General features: G+C 41.2%; 1 protein-coding gene across 6 annotated transcripts in view; it reads right to left on the bottom strand.

The window, feature by feature from the left end:
* Window positions 1–27913, bottom strand: part of MPPED2 (metallophosphoesterase domain containing 2) — a 171491-nt gene that overhangs the window by 57547 nt on the left and 86031 nt on the right. For all 6 annotated transcript variants that reach the window (XM_048950070.1, XM_048950072.1, XM_048950075.1 and 3 more), the window contains one exon: window positions 4473–4654. In XM_048950070.1, coding sequence (XP_048806027.1) covers window positions 4473–4654 — 182 coding nt within the window. The remainder of the gene's footprint in view (window positions 1–4472; window positions 4655–27913) is intronic.

Here is a 27913-nt window from a genome sequence, read left to right as displayed (position 1 = left end):
CAGTTTTGGATATAATTTCCAGTTTCTAAGGTGCTAAATACACAAATCCAAGAGTAGACTAGAATTAACTGACTGTCCTTACCTACACATTTCCAGTGCACTTCTTTTGTCATTTGTTCTGTTACAGGCAGCAGTTGCAATCTGAAGCAGCTATTTTCTATTTTCTAGAACTAAACACTCATAAATGAGCAGGAGCTACTTAACATCAGTCCAACTAATACAAAAATAAACTTTAAAAGAACCAATGACACATTTCTGAGAACCATACCCATATATGTATAAAGTAGCAAGAAAAACACCGCATTAAAATAGTACAATCAATATTTTCTTTTCACTTTAAGTAGTATGACAGAGAAACTAAACAGCAGGGAAAAGCTCAATTTTAATTTTAGCTGTATCAAGACCATCTATATCAAAGGCAACAATAGATTGCAATTTAGAAAAATAAAATTGTTACAGTCCAGACCCATATTTATTTGTTCACAGCATCATTCACAGAGTTCCTCAACTCCTCGAGTAATAATCTAGAATAATCAGAAAAATACTGGAACAGGCATTTGAAACAAAAAACATGGAAGAAAAAAAAACCATAAAATAAGCAAGCTGCCAAATCCCAAAATAACTCAGAAAAAACAAACAAACCCTATTAAATCCATTAAATCTACTAAAATCTATTTTTGAATACATTCAGTGAGAAAAATACTGGGCACAGAATAATGTCTTAATTCTCCCCCAGCACTAACTCTGCTGCCAGTCATTCCACCTACTTGGATCCATCCATATCCAGGCTGGACAGGGCTCTGAGCAACCTGACCCAGCTGTGTGCCCGTTCTCTGCAGGGGAGCTGGACTCGATGGCCTTTCAAGGTCCCTTCCGATTCCAAGGATACTCTGATATCCACCACTACAAAACTTTGCCAGCTTTGTCCAATAATACATCTCATAGTAGAAAACTTAATTAAAAAATGACTGAAAAAAATCAACAATATGAAAGAACCATCCGAATAACAACAACAAAAAAAACTTTTCAGAAAATGACTGGAATGGTTCTGAGTTATTTACACAAGTAAGGCTATGCACAATCAGGCCCATACTAATTGAGCACCACGTGCATATTATCACTCATTAAAGATATATCTGCCTGAATTTATCTTTGCTTTCTCTTCATTTCAATTACTCAATCACTTTCCATCACACAGAAAAGGAAGTATTATATTACAAAGACAGAGCTATAATTAAGACACGCCTGCATCTCATTTCCCATATATGACTGAATGAGAAAGGCTGGGGAAAAACAGGACCGCTGGTAACAGCAATATGTTGAGTACATTCAGTGAGGCTTATACTGGGCACAGAATAATGTCTTCATTCTTCCTCGGCAAAAAATGTTGTGTTTACTGCAAGGTCAGTTAAGTTACTATAAGAGATTTTTAATGAAAACAATTATAAATTTAAAATAACTGTGTTTAAAGCATTTAATAGTCACTGAGGTCAAGTGATTACAGCAGTTACAAGACCCGAGGGACGTGTTCACACCAAAACAAAGTGAATAAATTAACTCAGCCATTGTATGCAATCACTAAGTGACCACAGAGGTTATTCAGCATATGAGCCTAGACGACTTTTCATGGAAAACCAACAATGAAAATTTATCAGCTGAAGGGGAAAAAAAACCTAAGAATCTGTAAAAGCTGCACGATGGGTTGAGAGCTAGAAAGATCAGAAAAGAAGATGTAGAAAGCATGCTCTGTGATCCAAATGCAGAGACAAGGAGTAAAAGCATCCACCCATTTCAGTAACACTCAAGGTGCTGAACGTTTTGTTTCAGTGAAATCACTGAAGACTTGCAACGGTGTGTGGGACCAACAAGCTTTAAAGTCACAAGAACTGCCTTCAGTCTTGAGCAACTCTGACACATGTAACACACAGAGAAGAAAAAGTGATACAGGAATTCATTATAATCATCTTTTAATTTTCCCTTGGCTTATCAACTACAAAAATTACTTGACTGGCATTGCATCTTAAAATGATTCCATTATATAATCCTAGTGGAGATAAGTGTTGTTTTACCACAAAGAAAGCAAACTAAGATGTAGAAGGAAGTCCAGTTCTTGTTTTGTTTCCTCAAGGTAGAAGAGATACAAATGCTTTGACTCCACCACTGCTTTACAACAGGATTGCCAGTGAAGACACAGGGCAAAAAGACATCCATGAATTCATTCTGTTTTGATTCCAAATGAGGAGAGGGCAGCACTGGAGCCAATATTCATGTGATTCCACAGAGGAATCAATTTGCAGCTTCACTTCATGCTAGAAACCTAATAACCAGTGTTGTTGTATATATGGAGATGTAGGTAAACTCAGTGCTTGTCAAAAAAAAAAAAAAAACAAAAAAACAACAACTAAACACCAAAAGAGGTTTTCTCTGCACCTGAAATATAAAAGGCTGAGGACAAAACCAGCAGGTCCTCTCGCAGCCATAGCTTCCAGCTAGCTTCAGTGACACCAAGTGCCAAAGAATGCAAAAGCTGCTTTCTCAGATAAATAGCATGCTGACATCTACAAGAACTATGTATGTTAAGAAAGCCCCATGATATATTATTGAGGCTGGAACAAAATCCATTCAAAGAGTTAAGATTTGTCTGTTGCAAACGCTAAACAAAGGATGTATGTGATAAAATAATGCCATCATGAAATGCCTATTATACACAAGGGAAATGCCAATGCTTATGCTGTAAGAGTCCCTGCAGAAATCTAGGAACACAGTATCAACTTACTTGCTTTGGCTTTCAGCAGTAAGTACTGAGTCAGAATTTTCCAACAACACTGGACATAGGCTCTGGTTGTAACAAAATAATACGTGTGTAATGACCTGATATCCAAAGAACTTTCACAGGGATTCACTTTGGAGATCAACACACTCCAGAAAGCAATTCCTTTCCTGGAGCTGCCTGATACCAAAGGCATTTGTGACAACTGAACCTCACTGAAGAGCAGCGCTGCCTAACTTGTCCACAAGGACTGCAACTGAGTGGGACCACACCTCCTGAGCTCAGGGGAGCCCTGCAGCCTACCCAGCCCTTACACTGCTTTCTCATCCTCTTCCTTCTTTGCAGTACTTGAACATGTACAGGTCATCACAAACCCAAACATAAGTATATAAGCAACAAAGCATATAAACTGAGGAGGACAATTCCTATTATGTGTTTTCCCTCAACTTATGTACAACTACTTCTCATACCATTTCTGAATTCCTAGCCTAGTGAAGCCTAGTGAAAAACAAAAAAACAAAAAAACAAAAAAACAGTTTTTGAGGCCATTAAATCTAGAGCTGTTTTCTAGAAATATGAACAATAAAACCAATTTTCAATAATACAGCAGTACCCCAAAGCCCCAATCCTGCATGCACAACCACATAAAAGGCAGAAAAGCATTCTTTAAAATCGCACCAGAGAAACCTAAGATCAGAGGGCAGATGGTTTGAAAGAACAGTATGGACAAAGTGCAAAGGCAGGTGAAAAAACTGAGACTATAAAAGCTCTTTTATTTAAAAACTATTTTTGCAAATCTTAATATTCTTTACTTATCCCTTGAATGGTCAGCCAGTGTTCTCCAATGGAATAAAATGATGCTAGGTGTAGAGATGAGTTAAAGCATGATGACAAAGCCATGCTTTCAAAGGTTTTTATGCACTGCTCTAAACTCATGTAACATTTCTGGAGGATCAGCTGGCTTGAGTCACTTTCGCCTCTGAGGATTTCTAGTGTAACTGGTAACACAGCAGTGCCCAGCGAGCCTACCAGCTGCATTTGCAATAGGAGCACCACGGACAAGTTTCTCCTTCTACCTTTCGGACTTCTGCTGTTGCAAGCTAATTCATCTGTAGCTACACAATAGCAAGACACTGTCACAATACAGCAGAATACAAAACACCTTCTGCTTAGGAGGCGCTGAGCATCTGTGTGCAAAGCAGTTCTCTAGCTCAAAGCACTAATCACGTTACTATCCCAGTAAAAAGTTTCCTCCTTCAAATTTTGACATCCTGTATCATTCAGAAAAAGCACTTTCACTATTTCTGTTTATAGCTTATAGCTTTTAGTCCTGCTTGAAATTACAGTCAGCCAAAAAGGCAGAGCAAGCACTAGTTCTGGATGTGGACATAAAAGCCCATAGCATCATGGACGCTGAATGCACTCACATTAGGTGCCACCACTCCCTCAGGGCACACAGAATGTTGCACAGTCCTTGCTTGGGAGTGACAGAATGTTTCCCCCAAGATAACGCAGAAATGAAGTCCTTATATTTGTCTTAATTAACAGAATCATACTGAGCTAGAACAGCACATCACATGAGGACAAGTGAAGCAAAGGTAGGGGGGTGGATTCTCATGTGCTCTAATTCAATTAGGAAGCAGTGACTGACACTTGGACAGGAGAGGTTAATTGGGGTCACCAAAACGCAGTAATTCCTTACCTAACCAGTCATTAAACTTCTTAACCTCTGAGGGCAGTCCCAGCTCGGTGAAATCGCCCGTGTGGAGAAGGATGTCCCCATAAGGCATCTGGATGCCATCTGTTCTGGAGTGTGTGTCTGAGATGCAGACAAATCGCGTGTGGCCCGCTGGTTTTGGAGTATCATATGGGATAGGGTCGACCCTAAAGCAGACACAAAGATCTCGTAACAGTTACAAGGTTAAAAGCCTCACATCTATAATTTCAAACATCAACACAAATCCAAGTAGACATCAGTACGCATGCACACCCATTTGCACACACCACGCTGAAAGAAACGACTGTAAAGTAACGCTGCCAAAAATCAAGGAGGGACCACATTCTCAAATACTTACCTGGTAAGGAAGGAAAATTAAGAAAATATGTAGGATATGACTAGTTTCTGCTCCTGATACCAAAATTAAACACTGGAGGGAAAAAAAGGTTTGGGGAACTTAGAATTTATATAGATTTTTTTTCAACATCTGCCTTGTAAATAAACAGGTGTACAGGTTTTAGGTAACAAGTCCTGCAGGAGGGCCAGCAAAAGGCTCTCACTTGAGCTGAGCTCAGTATATGATTTTGTTCAAGGGCACAGGCACTCCTACCATTCCCAGCAAGGGTGTTTGTTCACACACTCAGCTACAATGCTTTGATGAGGCCTGGAAATTGCAGAATTGAGCGTAGTGTCAACTCCTTACTCTCAAAAATCCTGAGCTCATCCATCACTATAATTCAACATTGGAATAGCACAGAACCTGGCCTAACATTGAATCAAACCCCACTGCAGCTATATAGAATTTCAATCCCTTCCTCTGATGTGCTACTTTGATCATGGACAGAGCTCAGCTTAATTCTAAGAGCTGCAGGAATTATTATGGTCCACTACCATCCCTAATCATTGCAGCACTGCAAACAAACCAAGCATTTTAAAGCACTTAAAATAATTTTATTCAATAGGTGTATATTGGAACAAACCAACACAACGACGTGCATTCAAAAATTGGAGCCTGAAAGTAAAAAAGAATATTTGAGAGAATTTATTAGTTTTGCTCTTTGTACTGCATGGAAAACAAGGAAATACAAACTTCGTAAGTTTTTCTTTACCTTATGAAAGTCAGTACACTGAATTACTATTTACTACACACTGAGCTGTGTGATAACTTCTGCTGATGTGCTCAACTCCAGCTCCCTAGGGAGGTGAGAAAGCCCCTACTTTGAGGAGCTTACAGTGAAATCTCCAAGCGGACACGCGCTCATTGGGCTTCAATGAAAAAATGGCCACGTGAATGCACTTCCTAACCAGGCCTTACTGAATCTATTTTAGATTTGGGAGAATGCTTACACACAGCTAAAATTCCAGCATATGAGAAAACTGTGTGTGCAGGGAGAGCTACTGGTCGGACTGTGTTTTCCTAGGTACCATGAATAAGTAGTTCCATTCAAACTGTATTTCCCATGCATGCCTCACATTTGGTTGCCACTGGGTCACTGAACTTCTTTATGTAGAATTCAGGCTCGACAAGACTGTGTTTACTTTGATATGGTCTTTATCTAAAAACAAAATTGCTGTGGGCTGGACAGTATGGGAAGGGGCAGTTCAGCAGAGAACTCCTTGCCTTTTTGGTACTGCACCTCCTTTTCCTCCCAGAGCACCACACATGATTAGTTGAGTCACAGAACCAGTTATCACTACTGAAACGCCTCACTGCAAAACATGAACTAAAGCAATCAATGGATTCATCTTTTCTACAAGAGTTAGAAAATAATAAAATCATTATTATAGAGGAAAACTCACTTATCCATTGAAATTACACTACTAAGCTGGGCAGAAACAACTATAGGCCACAGCATTTTGGTGTCTGCTTTGCTGTTCTCTGTAGTTTATTCCCAAACAAACCCCCCTTCGCTCTAGGTCAATTCAAAGCATTTTAGAAATAGATCACACGTTAAACATGAGGGTCCCTGAATCAACATTTCCACTCTTCCAAGCATGTTTTCTTCAGATCACACACAACACGAACACCAGCTTTCATCGCTGCCACATACCCTGCTCAGACTGTCTCTGCATGAGCCACGACCAGTGCCTCTGGGGAGCCCAGTTTGTTCACACACAGCAGCTCTGCTTTGCCTTTCTCTGCACTTTATTTCCTAACAGCCCTCCTTTTGCTCTAGGCAATGCCTCCCAGACTATAGCATCCAAATCTGGTTTAGAATTTTTTTATTCATGCAACGACTTACTAACGCAAGATTCTATAATTGAAATTCATTAAGTTCCTGACCCTTCTTTCATTTCTTTGCATACACTGGGATGTTGCCAAGTAACCTTTTTTTTTTAAAATATATCTTAGCTTAATTTCTTCTCTTATTCAGTAGTGTTTGCCCACTAAGTATTGGAAAGTGAGATACTGAAGGTTATTGTGTTCAGCCCATCAATTTATCTTACTAAAAACAGTCCTTCAAAAGAAACTTAATAAAAGCAGTGTTATTGCCAGTCCTAAAGGCTCAAGTTTGCTTTCTACTTGCAGGTACAGTACGGGAAACACTAATGGAAGACTTGTGTTTATCACTGCATCTTGAGAGAACTGGCCTCTGCCTTTGTGAGATCACCTATCACAGTATGTATCATCATCTGTTCCTGTGGGGTCAACTCACCTTGGGTCCCAGCCACAGGGATAACAGCCTGGCATCTCTAAAAGCTCTGTAACTGTTATGTGCCCAATTCTCCCTGCCACCCAACAGGAAACAAAATAATTATTTCACCTCTGCCCACAACCAGTCTTTACCGAATCAGCACACACACACACACACACACACACACACACAGTCTACCATTTTCTCTTAACAATGTGCATACAAGCAGCTGTGACAAAATTCCATCACCAACAACACTAATTCTTCTGATTTCTCAAGCTGGCCGACAGCAACGCTTTATAGATTATCACCACATTTGAAAAAGAATGCTTATAGAAAGATACAGTTATACTCCAGCAATTTAAATGATTAAAACAACAGCCAGGAAATGAAAAGCAACCTAATAAGATATGGATTAGTATCAAAATGAATGAGGGAGTTTAAGAGCCCCGTGCTGCCCTGCATCCCACCAGCCCCGTGCCAGCAGCCTGCAACCAGTGCTGCCCAGGCTGCTGCTGGTACCACAGACACACAGAGGTTTGCACTGCTCTCCTCCAGCATACAGTAACTTTTACCACTGTTTCACATTCTAAAAGCAGGTAATGACAGGAAGTTAAATAATTAAGCAACAACCCTCAACACTGACATTATCGGGGAGACAGAAGGCAAGACAGAAGGGCTGAATTCCACAACTCACAGAGAAGGAAAACACCGGGTCTTTCACATGCATGAAGGGAAAGGTCATGATTTAGGACACCAAGCTACAGAACAAATGCATTAGCTGTGTATTTCGGCTCAGCCATACACTAGCTACTTAAAATGACGTCTTATAAATCAGAAGCATTAGCAAGTACCTCAGGGACAGCGAGGGCAGCGCAGCCCTCCAGGAGACATCGCCGCAGGGAGGACTACGCTGGGAACCTGTTTTCAAAGCAAACTCAGCGAAGACACTGGCACCATTTCTCTGGGAGAGAGACAAGTTTTGATTCCAAAGCATAATTCTGCATGGATGACTTCAAAAGGCAACACCACCAGGCTCTGGTTCGGCTCCCTAGTCCCCTGGAAGGCCCGTGCCTCAGAGCTGAACCCGCGGCCTCTTTGCTTTCCCACTCTCCTGGGGTTTGAGGTATGCAGGCCCCAAATCCCTCCTACGGAACAATTCCCAAGAATCTAATTCATCCACGAAGATGAAATAAAAGCCTTAAACATTAAGCCAGGAAGAATTTCTAGTTCCTAAATGACAACAAATCACTCAGAATGCAGCACCTTTAGTGGATAAAACACTCACAGATGCACAGACATCCCTCTCCTCAGAGCCCTACAGCTCAACCCAGCAGTGCCACTGCTTACAGTCCACTATGAGCTGACTGGGTGCCACTGGCTTTGCTACAGGTGAACAAATCAGAGGACCATGTAATTCCACACTTTCCCAGACATACCAGACAGATGAATAAACAGCGACGCATGAGCCCACGTCCTTCCCAGATTTTGTCCCATCGCATGCTTTGTATGCGGAACAGGCTTCAGACAAGTATTTTCAAGTTGTAGTAACTATTTTACTGCATCGTTTGGGGAATGAGTAAATTCCTCAATATTTCAAACCGATCTTCTGATTTTGAAAGGGGAAAGATGGAAACTTTGATGAAGGGAAAGGTGGATTTGCTGACTGTATCCTCCAATGCAAGCTCCAATGGAAGGAAAGGGGACAAGGTTTTACAGAAGTTCAGTGCATCACATGCACATCCTGGCATCTCCAGTCAGAAACATATGTGCATGCACAGACAGAGCTGATTTTGTGATACAACACGTGCTGAACGAAACTAAGCTAAATATTCATTTCCTCTCAATAAACACAATGAATGTCAAAACACAGTATTATGTGCTTGGCCACTGTCAGCCATAGATTGTTTAAACTATATGTATGAGTGCTTTTGTTAGCTTGACTCCATCTTCCAGTATGGTCAAACACTGAGAAAACATCCTCTGACTAAAAGAAATGAGATGCAAAACACCTTTCAGCATTCTCGTGGGTAAGTCTTATTTGTACAAGCACACAAATCTAAGAGCAGACTGCCACAAAACAGTTTAAAAGTTACACCTTTGCTGGAAACATCTATGTACACGTGTCACCCCTCAAAACCTTAGAGAGAGCTCTGGAAACTAAAGCAGAGGTCTGATATTCCTTTCAGAGATGTCATTAATTGTGACTCGGTGCAATATGAAAAGAAAAAAGTACATTTCCAAAGCCACATGAGGATCCAATGCACGCTTCAGCAGCTTACTGCTCATGTTTCCAACAATTAGAGCTGAAGGGAAACGATGGATCTTTTTATTACAGGTTGGGGCTGGTTTACTTCTAGTGAGATTCATGAGATTAAACAGAAAAGGCTTACATTATCCACTGTCAGAATTTGGGCAAACTAAGAAAACCCTCTGCGTAAGGGCAAAGACACAAATGTGTATTTGCACAAATACACCTTCTCAGCCTGATATAAACCTCGACAAACAACAACTCCAAACTCTGTTAACCTCAAATGCTGGTCAGTAACAAAACCAGGAGGAGATAAAATTCAGATCTGCTATGGTGTGCTTGGGGTGCAAACAGCAGTCTGGTGTTTTTTTCTGAAGTGCTTATGATATTAAGTAACTCAGTTTATGAATTTCCATTAAGTGCTTTTGAAAATCCTGTTAAAGAACACTTTGCAGATAAAAATTTATTTTTGGTCAAGGAAATACTTTTCTAAAATTTGTGTATAAGTGGCTTCCCAAAGGTAACAAAAGCAAACCAAAACTCAAAAAATATCAACATCAGGTATCGGCATCACTCTAAGGCTCAAAAGTTTGTGCTTTAAATAAAACAGTAAAACGCTATTTTTATGTAAGTATGGTTTCAATTAGAAGTCATTAAGAAGAATTTTTCCCACATTCTTTTGTTGTTGGGGAACTGCAATAAATTCTACCCTCTGTACACCCTGCAAGAACTCAATTGCTGATGAATCTGAACATGCACTAGCAAGGAAGGTCAGTAAGTTGTCTGTGTAGAAGGCAAGTTTTTGTTTCCCTGCTATAAGGTCTACAAGCACCGACTCATTCAATGCATTCAGAAAGCATAATCTGGAATCCCAACCTCCACAAAGATACAAATTAGGATCCAATTTTAAGGACAATGGGATTTGAAAGATTCACATTTATATATCACAACAAGAGTGATGCTGAATTAAAGTGTATTATTTAAACAGCATGAGTCATAAAACGGAGTGGATTTACCTCTGGGGTGGAAAACACAGAGGTGGCTTTAGCCCTTGATGCAACGGTAAAATACCTTTTCAAATGTAAAAGTAATGCAAAAACCAAAATGAACCAGATGTCCAAGATGGAGTAAATTTAATTGGTTTTGCTCTACCTTGAGACATCAAAAATGCCATTTCTCTTTTTTTAAAAGATGAATTACTGCAGTATATACCCAGGTTTTGATGGTCATTCGTATTAAGAATGAAATCTGGAATATCCTAAAACGTACAGAACTCATAAGCAGAGATCTGGGAGGACTGAGGCTAGAGTGCTTGCAGAAAACATTTGATGCTGGTTCTGATCTACTTATTTATTCCAATGAATGCTTGGTCTGAAGTATAGGAACTACCTGAAATTCTGCTGACACTCAGCTCAGGGATTATCCTTTAAACCACAGGGTAAGTATATTGTGCAAGTAAGAAACTTCTCAAGCCTTCCCAGTCATTTTGCTTTCTGACCTGAAGGCAGAACCCTCCCTCTCCAATCCAACCTCAATGAAATTAGGCCTTCCCTTAAATGCAATGCTAATCATGAGAATCTCTCTTCTGCTCTTCTTTGTAATTTCATTTCCATTGGGATGATGGAGCTGAGCCCAAAGAACCTGTTCAAAGGAAGGACAATTCATGCTGGGCAAGCATCACTGGTTCCCATTTTTAAGTTACTGCGTAACACAGAGTGCCTTCAGCATGCCTATAAAATAGCTACCAACGTTAGTAACCTGTAAGCAAACTGCAGAAGTCAAACCAAAGAAAAGAATGTTCTTCATCCGCCTCCAGGCCTGAGATATTACATTAAGGAAGTAAATTGGCAGACACTTACTTAAGTCCATTTGTGAATCTGAACCAGTACAAAAATGTGTCTCTACGAGGATGAATATTCCCTCTCTTGCATCTAGGCTTTAAAAATCTTTTTAAAGATTTTAGTAATAAAATGCTTCCATTTAAATCTGGGTATCTAACACCATTTTCCTACTAAGGAAAAGTCTTCATAACAGCTATGCTGTCTTAAAAGGCTTTTTGCCACTTATATTCATGTATATGAAGTACTTTGGCCCTTGTCAAATGTCTCAATTCCCAGATTCTCTTAAGTTTTAAGAATTCTTCTGCAGGGAAGACAATGCAATATAGACTGCAATTCAGCTCCCCTGAAGTCCTTTCTTCTCAACAGGACGAGAGGGGCGATTTAATAGCTAGCTTCTACCAACACCTATACAACCTCAAAGGACAAGCTCCCACTGAGCATCCTGGATGCCAAAAGCTGCACATATGCAATGGTTGACAGAGGTGACATAAGCTTTCATGTTACATGCTCACACAGCTGGCCCAATATTTCTCTCCTGCCGCTAATTCCACGGCTACAAATTCTGACACCAATCACTCATCTTAGTCTCAACTTGAACTCCAGATTTAGATTTTGGGGCAGATCTGAACTAGCCTTAGAGAAAAGCATGTTTTTGGTGGTTTTTTTTTTCCCCCAAATAGGATGAAAACACTAGCATCAGGTTCTGCTCCTAAGCGTGCTCTCCAACTTTATGGTGCCTATGCTGGAGACACAGGAACATGAAAAAGGACAAATTCTACTCGACAGATTTTTGTACTTTTAACTATCCTTAAGTTCCCAGGGCCATCGTCTTCATTACAGCTAACATCATCTTCCTGGCATACGTGTCTGAAATGAAACCCAATTGCAGACAGAACTGGATTCAATCAAACAATACTGCAGTTCCTGGGTGAGCACAACGGAGGGCTGTAGATACTAAAAGCAGGCTCTTTTCTTTTACTGTTCCAAACATTTTCCCAGCTAAAAAAGCTTATACCAGATAGCTCTGTCCCTCTTTTCTTCCTCTCCAGTATTAAACAACCTATGACAAGGAAACTGGAGGTCAAATAGTACACATTCCAGAATGTTTCAAGATGCAAACATTAGTATGAAGGAGAGAAAGCTTGGTAGATAAAAGTTGCAGCAGAGGGAGAGGAAAATAAAATCTCAAGTGTGCATGAGAAGAACACTGCATGAACATAACTTCAGCTGGAGGTCCTACAACTGCATGGTGCGTTCTTTCTTCCCCCTTTCCTTTTCAAACCTCACTCATTATTTAGAAATGCTTCTCAGGCAAGGCTACATGTCGGCGAACTCAGCAGCAATGCCTTCCTATGCAAAGCAAAAACAATTCTTATGGATAAAATCCAGCAGAGCCTTTTTGTTTCTTCAGCACTGTAACTTGTCTATGGCATTTGTCACGTATCACATTTATACAAGGAATACTGGGAGAAGAACTGCTGCATGTACCACCAGGAGGCTTCATCAATAATGTAGTTAACAAGCAAAGGTTTTGTGGGGAACCACAGTGTCACGGGTTATTTAAGAGCAATTTTTTTCAGCTTCAACTTTTATCATATAAAAATAAGGAATTAAGTGTCCGCAGTGGGAATACTTGGACATCACATTTATCAGAATGCTTACTGACTTCTGCAGTTAGCAATTACTTTCTGAGTTATACCATCTACTTGCAAAGGTGCACTCCCTTCCACCCTCCAAAAAAAAAAAAAAAATCACAAGTAAAAAGAAATTACAGTCAAGGCATAAATCTACCTTACGAATACTTTTAGAAAACTCAATTTAAAAATAATTTACTGTCACTTCTACGGCTGTAACAAAAGCAGGGGAATGAGGAAAGCACTACAGAATCACTCGGAATTCAGCATTTTCCTTGAGTCATTTCCAAAGCCAAATAAGCCGAAACAACTCCCTGTGTTGCTTCTACACCTGAATAGTTGGAAAGTTATTCTGCCTGACTCTGAGGCGTTGTTAATTGAACAAGCCTGCTTGGTAACTGCTCAATATGCAACTGAATGCAAGACCTTGAAAACTTTGAAATCTTAACTACTTTCCAAACCCACATGCAGTGCAATACCAAACGCTGGTCTCTGTGGCATGTGCAGAAAGTGATTTCTACACCAAATCCAAAAAGCAAACGTTTAGTAGCTCTGAAATTTAGAGAAAGGATATCACCACGAAAATGGCTGGGAAGGAAGGAAACAGGCTGCACCACATAACGTTTTATGACACAGAATGAGATGTGACAATGTAAATTCACTTATGCAATTCAGTTGCAAGCAATGCAAATGCAATCTCACTGATTGCACTTTAAAACAGAAGAGCGAATTTCATTGTTTCAGCCATAGGATTGGCCACATTAAAATCTTCACTTCCAAGCCACACGGAAACAAATAGAAGGCATCATTTCACACTAAGATGGGAATAACCTAGGTAGGTGTAACTCATGCATGAACTGGATCACGGAACATTTCAGGTCATGCAGTCAGTTCGTACAAAAGGCCTCATGCACAGAAATGAGTTCCACCAGCCTTGTCACTAACAAGCCAAAGACAGAGACATTTAGACCTTAGGCCCACCAAACCATGAGCTTAAACAAAAATGCAAGAGCATCTTCTTCACTGTCTTACGTTATCTTCTGGATTCTTAAAGCTTGAGAATATGAGGAGGTATCCCTGAAGTAAAAAAGTGTGTGAATCGAAAGTACCATAGCTTTTGCTACATGAGTCCTGCGGGAGACTATTTATTAGGCACAGTTCTGTTTTCTGATTTAGCTTAAGCTCTTTCCTTAGAGAATATGAGCATCCACACCAAGAGGAATTCCAGAACAGCAGCTGCAGGACTGTCTTCCCTGTAGAAACTCCTAGAATCAGTCATCCTATGCAGTCACACTCCTTGCTTCCCATTTTTTATTGTCCTCTTAGCATTTATGAGAAAAAGACACACACACACACACACGTATGTATTTTGGTTTTCAGGAAATCTCTGACTGCTTTAAAATCCACAATAAAACTGCAGAAGTTGTCAAAGGCAAACTGCATAACCTATGAAGTGCATCAGGGTGCAGCCACCATCAGCTATACTAATGGACATTTCATTATGGTTTTTGGGGGGATTTTTTTTATACAGTCAAACCGATTTTTGATTGAACTAAGAGCAATAACAAAATTGTACCCACCTACCCATACATAGCAATTTCTGCTCAGCATGCAAATGAAATATTAGTTCTCTTGCCATTCTGGAGCAGGAAGAGATATCTTTAGGGACAGGCTATGACAGAATTCCATGACAGTTTTGCAAAGTTACAGGAAATTGCTAATAAAAAATTAGTAATTAAAAAACTCTGTGAGTTTTCAGCTAAATAAATAAATAAAGCATTACTAAACATTCTGTAAAAAGTAATTGACTAAAATTTTCCACCATCCCCGACAGCCTCAGAACGGGTGTTTTTCTAAGTAAGTTGCTCAAGGAGACAAAAGCATAAGGTGTTCAAATCTGGGAACAGCTGTCTTTTAACCACTTTCTCCCCTACATCTGGATTCATTTCTCCCCTTCCTCCCCCCCCTTTTTTGGGGGGGTTTCTTTACATTTCTGTATTGTAGCACTGCCACTGAAATCTCCAGTTGAACAGCACGAAGCGCCTGTGCTTACTGAAGTCACTGAAGTCAAAGTTCACAGTGACTGTAATGGTACAGGAATGTGAGCTTCTCTCTTCACATCAGTACTTTAACAGTCATACATATTAAACAAAATCGGCAGTTAGGGTTCTTAGTTCTCTGACTGAAGTGACTAATTTCCTGCAAGCCTTCTCCTCCTTCTCCCCTCCAAACTTTCTGGCAATCAAGAACAGACTTACAGTCTGACTCACAACAAATACTGCCCCTGAGGGCAAATCTGGTGAGATACTTCAGCCTGTTCCAGAAATCCCTTCTGCAATTGATTATTCAACTGAATTCTACTCCACCGGTTTACCCTGACCTACCAAGTACTGAGCTCCCTCACCTGCTGCTGGCTGTAAAGATTTCAGACTAACAACACCTACTTAATGTGGGGCAACACCGGCTCTGGAATCAAGAGGCTCTGGTCAAGAGCTTCCAGCATGGCTTCATCTGAAGGCTGCTGCAGAAACCAAATGGTAACACACCCAGACCTTTCTCATCCACAGAAATGATATTTTCTTGTCCAAACCATCGCAATCTCCCAAAGACCATTTCTCACAGCAGTAATAGCTCGCTGCTACGATCCCACACTTGTATGCCCTTCTAGGTGTGCCACCAAAAGAGCTGCAAACACAACTCCAATTACATGCCCTTTTTGTCAACCAGCTTGTGAGAGCAGCTGGCAACCACCCCATGCAGGTCAGTGATGAAGACATTCCCTATGCGTGCATCCACAAGCGCACGTGCACAAAGCACGAACCATACGTCCCTTTGCCCTTGACCTTTGCTAAACAGCCATGCCCAGAGAACAGCCCGCACTGCAGAGTTGCCATTTAACTATTTCTTAGTAGGGGCAGCCTGCCAGATGCACCTTCAAGCCCAAGACTGCCCTACGTATGGGTATTTGCCTGGCAGCGCTCAGCTCAGATAGAACAACTGTTGGAAGGGAATCTAACCTCGCAGGAATTTAGCAAGTCCCCTGAGTGGCACGTGCCACTCACTCTGCAGTTCCCACCCTGGTGGCAAAAACGCAATTCCAGTCCAAGCACGATGGCTATACGTTGTATGTGCAGGGACAACTGCAGCGTGTTACAAAGGGAATTCAGCCTTGGGACATTCAGTATGGCCTGCCACGAGTTTAACAGGATGTCAAAGCTGCACACTGCAGATAACGCAACATGCAGCCTGTTCTATATCTGGAAGTAAGCACAGGGAAGTGCTGCTGACTGCATGAACTACACTGTGATTTTCACACCACTAAGCAAAACAGAGTGAAGTGTTACCTCCTCCTGAATTCTCCCTGAAGGCTCCCAGCCCGTGATCCTCTCTTTCATGAGGCCCCACCAAGCTCTGAATCGCAGGAGGTGATCACTTCTGCCAGCAAACCTATTGAGATTATTGCCTTTGCAATTCATCCCTTTCACAGATCTGGTTAAGAATTCTAACGCAAAAAGATTAGAACACACAAGCTCATATCTCAGCTCTCCTTAAAAGTCAGTCTGAAAAGTAGTTTGAGAAGTCATGGGCTGTTTTTCACATCACCTACTCAGGAAAAAAAGATCTTTTTTTTTTTTTTCTGTCCCATTAACTCAGAACCTACACTGTGACCCTACAGGCAGTCAGCTGGTCACGTCCTCTCTAATGCTTCTTAGAACCAGGCACGTTTTCAGGCAAACCTCTTCCCAGTCCTACTCCCAGTGCAGTTCTAGCTGAAACCATTACCACAGGTGAAGGCTTCACACTCAGGAATCACAGCCCAGAAGAGAGGACTCACAGGACAGCTCAGCATACCCAGACCCTTACCTAGTTGTTCTCCTGTGCCTGCCTTGCCACCTTTAGGGACACGAGCACTGCCTGGATCTAGCCCTGGAAGCTGTGACCCCACCACCAACCAATTCAGCTCACTGGGCTGGCAAAAGAACCAGCAGTAAGAGCACTTGGGCACAGCAGGAATGAGGGCTGGGAGCTGCTCCCCTCAGCAGAAGCAACATGCTGAACTGACACAGTAATTTTCTGAAGTGTTAATCAATTGGTTTTTTCTTCCTACTGAGAGACAAATAGGAAACTCCTTGATCTAATGAGAATTTTCTCTATTTCCAGATGCAGTTTAATCTTGCATTGCATGTTCAAATGCTAGACAACTCATTTTGTTAGAGACAGTATTTGGCTTGGATAGGAAACAGACTTCCTAAACAGAACAATTAATAGCAAACAAAATGAATGAAAAAAGAAAGGCAATTAACTTCAACATAGAAAGATAACAGGAACTCTGACTGGAGTTTCTTCACTGTGCTGTACTCCGTAACCCTCTTCACGTGCTACTTTTCCAGCCTTCTCCACCCTAACCATTTATGCTCCACCTTTATCTCCTTTGAACTAAACCGTGTCTTTATTCAGTCTGGTGTATTTATCTGAACTTGAAAATCAGCAGTGGCCTTATTGTACATGAAAAATGGCTGTGCTCTGCTCAGCTCTGCAGCCTTTGCTTTTTGTTGTTTTCTTATGACCGCTTCATTTTCTCCTGGGGGACACGCTGACGTGAATGCCACATTAACTGCCAACTCCACGAGAAGAACGTTTCAATCAACCATCACAACCGAGAATCAGACCTTCAAGTCCCATGGCCAGCCGCTGCTTCATGCCCTTCCAGTAACCCTACAGCACGGTTATCACTGCCACTTCTTATCTTATCGCCATTTCAAACATTGTCTGCTATTGTCGGACAACAAGTCAGACCTGAACAATGATGTTAAATGCAGACTTCCTCCCACGGCAGTCTTGAACTCCTAATGAAACTGATCACTCCCTCGTGAGATAATGAACCACAGCGGGATTTCACAGGCTTTAAAAACAAAGTCAAAAGAAAGTCATGGGGAAGCAAGCTCCCAGCAAACTACCGAGGTATTGCTGCACACAGACATTCTGGGGGACAGTCAGCAGCATCGATACGTAAACAATACGTAAAAATACAGAAACAAACATACGTTGTGTTTTTCATTCCCTCCTGACTTATTAATAACAGAAAGTAAGCAGAGTTGCCTTTTCCTCTGGTACACCCACTGAGGGAAAAAAATTAAAATTGAAGGAGGTGCTTTTTTTGGCTCCTAGATTTTAAAAGGCAGCTGAAGTGGCTGGAAGTCTTCTGGAGTAAAGAACTTGGTCTTTGATAATTTTGCTAAGAATTAGATAACCCTGCATTAGAAGGTGATGTCAGAGAAAATTATTTCCGCAATGTTTTACCACAGTAAAAAGTCTGGTACACGTGAAACAGAGAACTGAAACCCTCAGCTCTGGAAGGAGCAAGACTTCTGCTTCTACAGTTCTCCTCCATCTAGTGCTTGCTGTCACAGTAAAGCTTTGTTACCAGTACAATCTGTCCTCGATTAGGTGGCTTTGTTTTCCCATCTTGCCTAAAGCTTCAGCTCAGCATTAGGTGGGACAACGTTGGCTGTGCTCACACAGCACCCCAGGGAAGCAGCCCCAGCTCCAAGAGGGCATTTCCTTTCAAGCCTGTGCCCCTGTTCATGTGCCCACTTGTAAGTCAGGCTGCTGGCTGCTCAGGGGATCAACATCATGAGTGAAGGAAGCACTGAACCCACTAGGGGTGCAAAGAGGACATGTGCAAACGCTTCCCTAGCTTGGCTCCATCACTGTAGCTAGTGTTATGTGGCACTGGTCTTGTCTGTGCTTGTATTAAACTTCAGTGCTTAAGCTAAACAAAAAAGGCAGAAATGTGATATTAAAAAAAAAAAGTGTTCCACCCTTTTTAGAAATGTAGCTCAGTTTAAGAGTGCATTCTGCAACATCCTACTGCTTCTGCGAAGGTAACGAAGACTTCAACTCCAGTCTCAACCCCACTGAAGCTAGTGACAAAACTTCCCTGCACAGAAGTTGCATTTCACTATTTTGAAATATTCCCCCAGCAATGATAACAAACTGGCCTTTTGGATGCATACAGTGGAGCATTCAGCTTTGTGAATGGGCACGTTAATGAAGTTCGACCCGCTACCATTTTATTTCCATAAGTATTGAGGTCAAGTGCTGCAGCGCAGCATCACGGGAAGCTCAGGAGCATTCACTTCCTTACAAGTGCAGAGAGCAGGATGAGAAAGCAGGTAAAGCTGTGGACAGAGAGCCGTCTGCATGCTAACCCATGTAAAAATACAAGCTCTGTAGAACCTGAATGCCCTTCCCAGACACTGTGTCACTACTAAAAGCTAACATAAGAGGAGATTTTAAGTCAAATAGCGTATTAGCCAAAATAACAGCAATAAATAGCAAAACTGCAAGGCTTAGCATAAAAAAGAAACGCACTAATGGAGCATAGTGCAGCTTGTTCATACTATGTGCAGTCTAGAATCATGCATAATGTAACAGTGCAACTGCTAACAGCAGGCTCACAGAAGATAATTTACACTTGTTTTTTATGGACATGAGGAACTGATCTTTGAAGTTGTCCCTAATGAGATTCTGCTTGGCCCTAACAGCATCCTGAGAGAATGGTGCTGGTTTTCTCCCCTGCATCCGGTGCATATTTATAATGCAGAGTACAGAGCTATTTAAATAGCACATGTGGATCGGTGTCCCCCCATCCCATCTCAAATTAAGATTCTCACTGTGAGGGAAATACCTACTAATGTGTCTCACTTCAGCTTCAAGTCTTCTGGTGATTACAGGTCACCTTTGCTAATTACCAAAAGATTCGTGGGGGTTAATGTTTGCTTTGTACAGCTGAACTCCTAACTTGCTTAAACTGCCAGGTCACTCTGTTATTACAAAAACACAGGCAGCAGCATTAGGAACACAAATAGAAGACCTTTTTCTAGGTGTGCATATGCAGTCATTGGTTTAATACTATACCCACCTGTTTTTAAACATCCTTTCATTAACGAGAGCTGCAAGAGCCATTGAACCAACATCACTAAAACCTCAGCTTGCAATTAGTGCCATATCCACGATTACTTCTGCATCTAGGAGATGTGGTATGACTGCTGCAAGATAGCAATGGGTGAAACACATTGTGTTCCCAAAGAGGACAAGAACAGACCTTAACTCCAACGTGCTCAAAGAACACACGCAGTCATATCTGATGTCATGTGTAGTAACAACCTTCCTGTTGCACTGGACCAAAATGACTGCAGAAGTGAGATCAGCCTTTAGGAACGCCTGTTTAAGTGCTGCCTAATGCAACTCCTGGGCATGGCAGCTCCAAGCAGATACCTGCTGCAGCTAATATATAACATACTTCAGTTATGCCATAGGTGAGTCAACGTTTAACTCCCATTCTCTGCCCTTTTCTGCTTGGAAAACAGAGGGGAAAATCCATACATCCTTGAAAGCACTTGTCAGCACTGCTCACGCACTACAAATATACAGGATACTGTAAGATCAGGTGACTCACAGGACAGATACTGCAGGATACCCGATTTTCATTTAGAGCTTATTGGCTAATCCAACCCTAAACAGTGAGAAAATCTCCCATCTGACTCTGCTTTAGCTCCTATAAAGATGTTCACATAACAAAGCCCATGACCATAACGGGTGCTCTCTGAAGCAGCTGCAGTCTGAACAGACATCTCCCTGGCAGCTGCACATCAGGTCCCTGGTACAGGTACAGGACAGTCATTTGTGGGGAAACTTATAAGGGAAGCTTGAAAGTAACTACAACAGCTCTGTGTGCATACGTGGAGAAAGATTAAGTATAACTATAAGGCTCAAAAGAGACTGATACTGACGTTGTAGCAGCAGTGTGTCATATGTTATTTCCAGACTGCATGCAAGAACAAGTTTGCCTTTAAGCACATATGCAGATGGTAAAATCCTAACAAATGAGATAGCGCTGCAGGTGCAAGGTGTGCCAGGAAGCACACTTCAGGCCAACATCTTACCTCTGGTTATTTCTGGGTATTTGGGCTCCGTTCTCCACTTCTCATTTTCCATTTCCAATGCCTCCTGCTTACCACCATGCATTACTCACCTCCAGTACATTCTTCTCGCACTTTATTGGACAAGTGCCTGGACCCTAAAGAAACTGAATTGTCTTTTTTGGACTAGATATTCAGAAAACTGTCATTTCTTATACCAAATCTTCGACAGACCTTCACTTCATTTGTTTTTAATTGATTAATCTAATTAATCAAAAACACTACTATACAATACTACAATTCAACTCAGTGTTTCAGTTTACAGCTTTTAGCTTTACAGTGATTGAAATGATTCACAAAAGGTCCTCCCCATTCTGCAGAATGATGCTTTGAAAGCCTTTGAAGAGAACTGCTCACTCAAAATAATGACTCATGCATATCACAGTATCAACTGATGGTATGAACAGACGACCAAGAAAGCCAGGCGATCCAAAGTTAACTTTCGATTTAAATTAATACCCCTCTTGCCTATCTTGACTGAATGCAAAGATATATAAAAGGAATGAGAAAAGAAAACCCTCCTAAACAAAGATCATTTAATTTCTTTGAAAGTTATGTCAGGATTTCCTCTCTTTTCTAGTTGACAGAAAACAAAGGCCTCACTTTCTTTACGTACAGTTGAAAAACACCCCGCTTTCTTGAAGATGTAGCATTTATGCTGACAGATAAGTAACAACAAACGATGAAAACCTCAAGAGCTAAAGGTCTTCATTTTGCTACTAGGATGAACCAGGTTCCAAGACAAATAGGATGCGTGGTCCTTCCACGAACTCAGCTGCAATGCAAAGCAGCCTAGCAGCACACCGTGTCAAAGGTCAGAGCGCAAAAACAAAAGCAAAAAACCACACTAACAAAAAACCATATACGACCCCTAGAGGATTATCATTACCAGGATGTCTGAAACTTGCATTGCAGGATTTGATCCGTGCAGCCTCATTATACTGGCAACAGTTCTAGCAGAGAAACCATAGAAGAAATCTCCACAAACACTTAAAATGCCATCAAAAAGATTCAAAAATGTAACACGAGCCATAATTCCCTCAGTGACCCAAAGCGTGCGTCCCAAGTGGAAATATGTTTAGTTCCAAGGTACAGAATAAAAAGAATTAATTCTGTTCTGCTATTATTATAAACATGCCTCCCTTCCAGAGCTGCAAGCATTATTGTTTAGCAAACAAAAGACGATGGAAAATCAAACACGTCAAGACAAACACAATCAAAATGAAAAATACTGATTTCAACAATTTTCAAGTCATTTCAAAGGTAATTCTTGAATTCTTTATAAAATGTTAATAGGTTTGTACTTCCTTGCTTTAATTTATTCTCTACTTAACATCAGGGAGGAAAAGCAAATGCCTGGCTGAAGTTTACAAAACAAGCAAATCAAAGACAAAAATCCCTTTTTCTTTAATATCATTTAATTATCATAACCTTGTGTGTGCACTGTCAACAGCCAGAGGAAAGAAACTCCATACAGAACCATAGCTTAAAACTGAAGCAACCACTCAATTTGGTAACTCCTAGAAAACAGCCCTGTCCCACTGGAAGCAGTAAGTGGCACTAATCACTGCGTTTACGAAGAGCATAGGACACTGCTCCAATTTCTTAAATGTGCCATTCCACGTGAAATTACAATCCTGAACAATTCTCATTTTCCTGAAAACTACTGCTTCACCATTCACGGGAGAGAAAAAGAACCCTTTGGTAATTCTAACCAAAAGCAAATGTGCTTTAAGAAACAAAGAAGCTTAGAGTAATTAAAAAGTAATGACTTTTTCCTTTGTGCTCTCCATAGAAAGTGACCATGAGGGAAGATATACTGGGCTAGCACCTTTTCCTTTCCATAAACTGATACAATAGCTAAACATTGAGGAGTAATGTGCTGACCCCGGCGCTCCCAGTCACTACACTCAATTCCTTATACCAGAGAAATTGTAAACGTGGTAAATAGCCAGTCTCCTGGCTTACAGATACATCAGATCAAGTCCTTCTATCATACTCCTTCCCTCCCCCAGCCTCTCTCCATCTGCTCCCTCCTGGGAAGGCAGTGCTAGCTAATGGCCGTGTGCTTTTACCTCTAATGTGCTGATAGAAGTTAATGCCCGGTGCAGTAAGTGGGGACTCTGCTGCGAGGAAGCCTCCAGTCCTGAATTCGCCTCGTCAACATCTGCTGGAATCTTTCTAGGCCTGTGTCAAGCAGCGTGCAGGGAATAGAGGCTCTCGGAATATGAAATCCAATATCTGGGACAAAAAGGCTTCTTCCAATATGCCACAGCACAATAATTAAGCAATCTTTAGGTGAAAGCAGGAGTTGCAATTTTCCTGCTTGTCTCTCTACTGAGCATAATGATGTGTATCCAGAAAATACGCCTATTATAAAAACCAGGGGCAAACACTCCTCTGACAGCAGAGAGCACGGCAGGTGAGCTATCTGTTGGTTTTGTGATATACCAGAGAAGAGATGGGCCACGCTTTTATTATTTCTTCAAGTAAATAACTGTACAGCTCACTGTAAGAGATGCAGATTTAAAGAAATCTCCCTGCACCCATGAACTTCTGCTATAACTAAGCACGGCCTATTTTCTCAAGCTACACCCAAACGTTTTACCGAGTTCTTAAGCAAAAGTCCTCAAGTGCTCCTTTGGGAAGGGGACATGCTTGTCCTTTTGTTTCTCATTTTTTTCTGTAGATAAGTCATGCTATGCAACTGACTGTACAACTAGAGCCACCAACAGAAGACGCTCAACATCAGAAATGGAAACTCCAATGCTCCTGTGCAATGTTTAGAACAAAAGTGACGTTCAACATTAACATCTGAAAACAGTTCTACATCAAACAGAAGCAAGCAAGCTGCACGTGGTCATTTGACATACAACACAGACCTCTAAATCCACGCTGTTTGCAGGGCTTTCCTTTCTCTTATTTATCTAACACGATAGTCAAACAAGGGTTTGTAAATAAAATGTGTTACAAGTAGGCACACACAGGCTTTGGGCTTGCAGTCACCCTGCATCACAAGGAACAAACTCTCATCCCCTCTGACAGGCAGGCAGGCCTGTCCTTGTTCTGCTACTAGCAAAAAAAAACTTGAGCCTGAAAAAAGGGATGGGTTTCCCCATGTGGTGCCTGCAAATTCTAGAAAGTATCAACTCCCTGTCTGGAAACCAGTTATATTCTAGAAGTTGTTTTGCAGACCAGATCACACCTTCACCTTCCACGTGATGAAGAAAATCTGGAATCTGCTGCCTCCACAACATCCCTACTGTCCTAATATGTTAAATAAAGAAGCGATGTGTTCTCAGTGACTGATTACAGTGATACAACTTCACCCAACGGGCTGTGTTCTTCCATTCTGACCACTAGGGCTAACTGCACGAGGCCATACATGATACCTGGGGTCTGACCAACACGCTGATGGGTCTGTGGGAAGTGTGGGTCAGCCTGTTCCCGCCAGCACGGCTCTATCACCAAGTTAAACCAGCTGTGGCTTCCATCTGAGGACAATGTAAGATGAAAATAGAGTAATCAGCAGAGAAAAGGTGACAAAACATTATTTTACTCCTGTCCTACATTTGTTATAATAATAACATTGGCACTTTTAGAGCATCAGTCTTCCAGAGATGCCTAAATATTTTTAAGGCTAGGTTGGCATTGTTCCTTTTAACAGTGACAAAAAGAAAGGTCAGAAACTTAATCAATTCTTCAAGAGAGATTAGCACAATATGACTACACTGTATAAACACAATATAAGGGGACTAAGTTTGAGCTTTAATTACAGGGCTGCAATCTCTGAGCCATATATCACCACTGTACAAACGTTTCACTTCCAGCATGCTCCACTCAAGCATCTCAGAAGGCTTTAGATATAATTAAAGTGTACCCTCATTAAAAAAAGCTCTCATTTCACATTTGAAATCTAAACTGAAAACATATTTTATGCTTAGATTTTGCAAAGTACACAATTTAAAATCATTAAGATAAATAGAAATCTTCCATTATTTAGACCCACAGAGACACACGCACAGATATTTTCTTAATGACAATTGCAGCTCAGCTTCCATTGTTCTATTGCACAAGAATGAGAAAAAGCAGTCTGTTAGTGGCCCTCTTGTTGAGGGGAGACTCTCGATCTTGGGACAGCTGTAAGGATTCTCACCTCCAGCTGTCCTCCCCTCCTTTCTGCTGGAATCCCCCTTCCCACGGGCAGCTCAGCTGCTCTGGAGGCAGCTGAAAGGCTGCTGCTGGCTGCTTAGTGGGAGCAGAAAAACAGGTTTGTTTTGTGTAACTCGTGGCGTGGTGGAACTGTTGCATTTCAGCGGCCATCCTTGCCTCAGAGATAGCAGAGGGACGGGAGTTCAGACTGCAGAAGGTGAGCAGAAGCCCTCAGTGAACATCACCTGATACGGAAGGAAGGCTCAAGTTTGAACTTCTGCTGTTCAATGTACTCCTGTTCCTATGTACTTCAATGTAATTTACTTGGTTTGGGTTGTACTGGTTGTATTTTTTTATTATTATTTCTGTAGTGAAGGAGTGAAAGCAACTAAGATGCTCATGAGCTCCGTCTGCTCTTCTAAGAAATGTTGTTTAATTGACAGAGCAACACCTGGCACCAAAGCTGTGACTGTTCAGCACATCAGTACCACCTGAAATGCCTCATCCAGTCACAGCTACCCCGCTTACTTCTCAATCTCTGTATTCTCTCAACCAAAATTCCTCAGTGTACGAACACCTCTATTCTCTAAATGTCAAGTGAGTCCATATTCTACCACTGCCAATCTTTCTCCTCCCTAAATATCATACACCTTACATGAAGCTCAAGTACAGAATGTTACAAATCAAATGCACGAATTTCCCACTAATCTCACCCATTATGTGCAGGATGGCTTCCCTGAAAGAAAAAATACACCAGACACTTTGTCAAGGTGAGAAGCCTAACAAGATCTTTGGGTCTCAAGGATTTAAGGCTTTATTTAAGGCTTTTTTAGAGTTAAACGTTCTTTCTTCTGAGTATACAACTGCATTTTTATGTTACCGTTATTAATACAGATTCACTTTTACACACGCTCATACACATATATGTATAGTTGGATAAAGTACATAAAGTTCTACTTATATAAAACCCAATGTTTATACTCTATTTTAAAATAAGAATATTCACATGGGGAATTACTCTAGTACAGAAAAGGCAGTAAAATTATATAGTTGCAGATCATTCATTGTATCTCCAGGTGTGCATAAACTCATTAGAAGATTTTCTCTTGCACTGAAACCTCTTCTCTTTCTTCCTTCACTAGTACTGCATTTAAAAGACACCTGAGTTCTGCTGTGTACCCCCAGCATGCTAAAAGCCAGCTACCCAGCCATTTTGGTGAGGGCTAAGGAAAGCTGATGAGCATGATCACCGCTCCTCTAGATGGACCACGGGCTGCCAGCTCCTCTCCATGTGCTGATGCTGCCCCAGGGCTGCATCCTACGGCTGCTCACCTGCATTGCTGGCACCACTGGCCATGGCCTCATGCACAACATATCAAGGGTCCCAACAAACTTACACACCTTTTGTTTTCTTTCTAAACCTCATTACTAGAAAGAGCACCTTCCTGCTCTTTAAAGCCTCCCAGGCCTCAGATTGGTCTCATACTAAAGTCCCCTCAATCCACAGTGCTGCAGAACAGAGGGGGCAGCACTGCAACAAAGAAGCAATCGCCTCTGGAAATCATAATTCCGAACAAAAAAATGGGAAGTGCTGCAATTTGCAGAAGAATTATCATCATTAAGAACCAAATATATGCACATCATCATCATCATTTTGCAGCTGCCCTTTAAAACAGGGAACTAAGGCGGTGTAGTCAATTAAAAGTAAGCAAAGATAAATATTCTATGTACAGAACATTCAAATGCAAACATTCAATAACATCTTCAGAAAAAGGGTGAGACCTAAGGGTTTCATTGCCTCGAGACGTCCAATAACTCAGCATTCTATCCCCTTATCCAAAATAACCTTACAGTGAAAACTGTCCACCTGCTCAAACATTAATTAGCAGAGAAATAGCACGAAGATTGAACAAAGTCATGGAATCCATACCACACAACATCGAAGCAACTGACAAAACTGCTACCAGTCAGCCTAAGGGAAGGGAGTTTTGATGCCCTGTTATTTACCTGATGGAACACTTACATGGGTACACTAAGAAGCACTGGAGTAAAAACATGTATAAAGACAATTAACAAGAACTGCATCCATGATGATCAAACTACGTAACACTGCTATGTGAAAGGCACAAAATAAAAGCAGGGGGGAAAAAAAATAAAGCCTCAGGGAGCAGGAAGTACTTAAAGAAGTAATTCTAGTACTTCTTTAAACATCATCTTTGCACTGGTGAAATTCCAAGGGCTCTTAATTTACTCCATGTGAGGTGAGAATCCGGCCCGATGAATACCACAAACAGAAATGGCTCGATATGGGCCAAGAAGACAGCTCTCAACTTTCCACGTGAAGATGCATATGCATAAAGAAATAACTAATTTACAAATTAGTTCCTCTGGGGAAGAGCAACGTCCTGAAACTGCGTCCAGCCACTGATTGATGGCATGCAGCAGGGCCCTGGAGCAACAGATTGTCCAGCTACTCACACACATCATAACGCTCAGTTTCTGTGTTGCTTTGCAAATTACTCAGCAGCCCAGTTTTTTAATATTAACTTTTCATTAAAAAAAAAAAAAAAAAAAAACCTCCTCAAACACCATCTTAAAATAAAAATGCATGCAGACAGCAAAACAGAAAAGCAGAACTGCAAAACCTCATGTAACAACCCTGACAGCTGCAGCAGCGGGGCACTATCAAAGACGACAGCATAAAAATTAATCACTGTTTCCTTGTTAATGTTGCTTCTATCAGTTTTCTGTTCAGGACTTCTTGCATGAAGACACAGTTTCAGAAACGTGCACAGTGCTTCCATTAAAAACACTGGGTTGACAAATAAGGAAATAAAGCCCCCTTCTGAAGTTACAGTATGCTCGAATTCCCTCCTCCTACCATCCACGAAATTACCCACAGCCTTTGTCACATCTTCACTCCTCAC

Source organism: Lagopus muta, chromosome 6, assembly GCF_023343835.1.
Source record: "Lagopus muta isolate bLagMut1 chromosome 6, bLagMut1 primary, whole genome shotgun sequence".
Taxonomy (NCBI): Eukaryota; Metazoa; Chordata; class Aves; order Galliformes; family Phasianidae; genus Lagopus; species Lagopus muta.
Note: the sequence above shows the minus strand (reverse complement) of the source record. Positions and strands in the feature narration are given on the sequence as shown.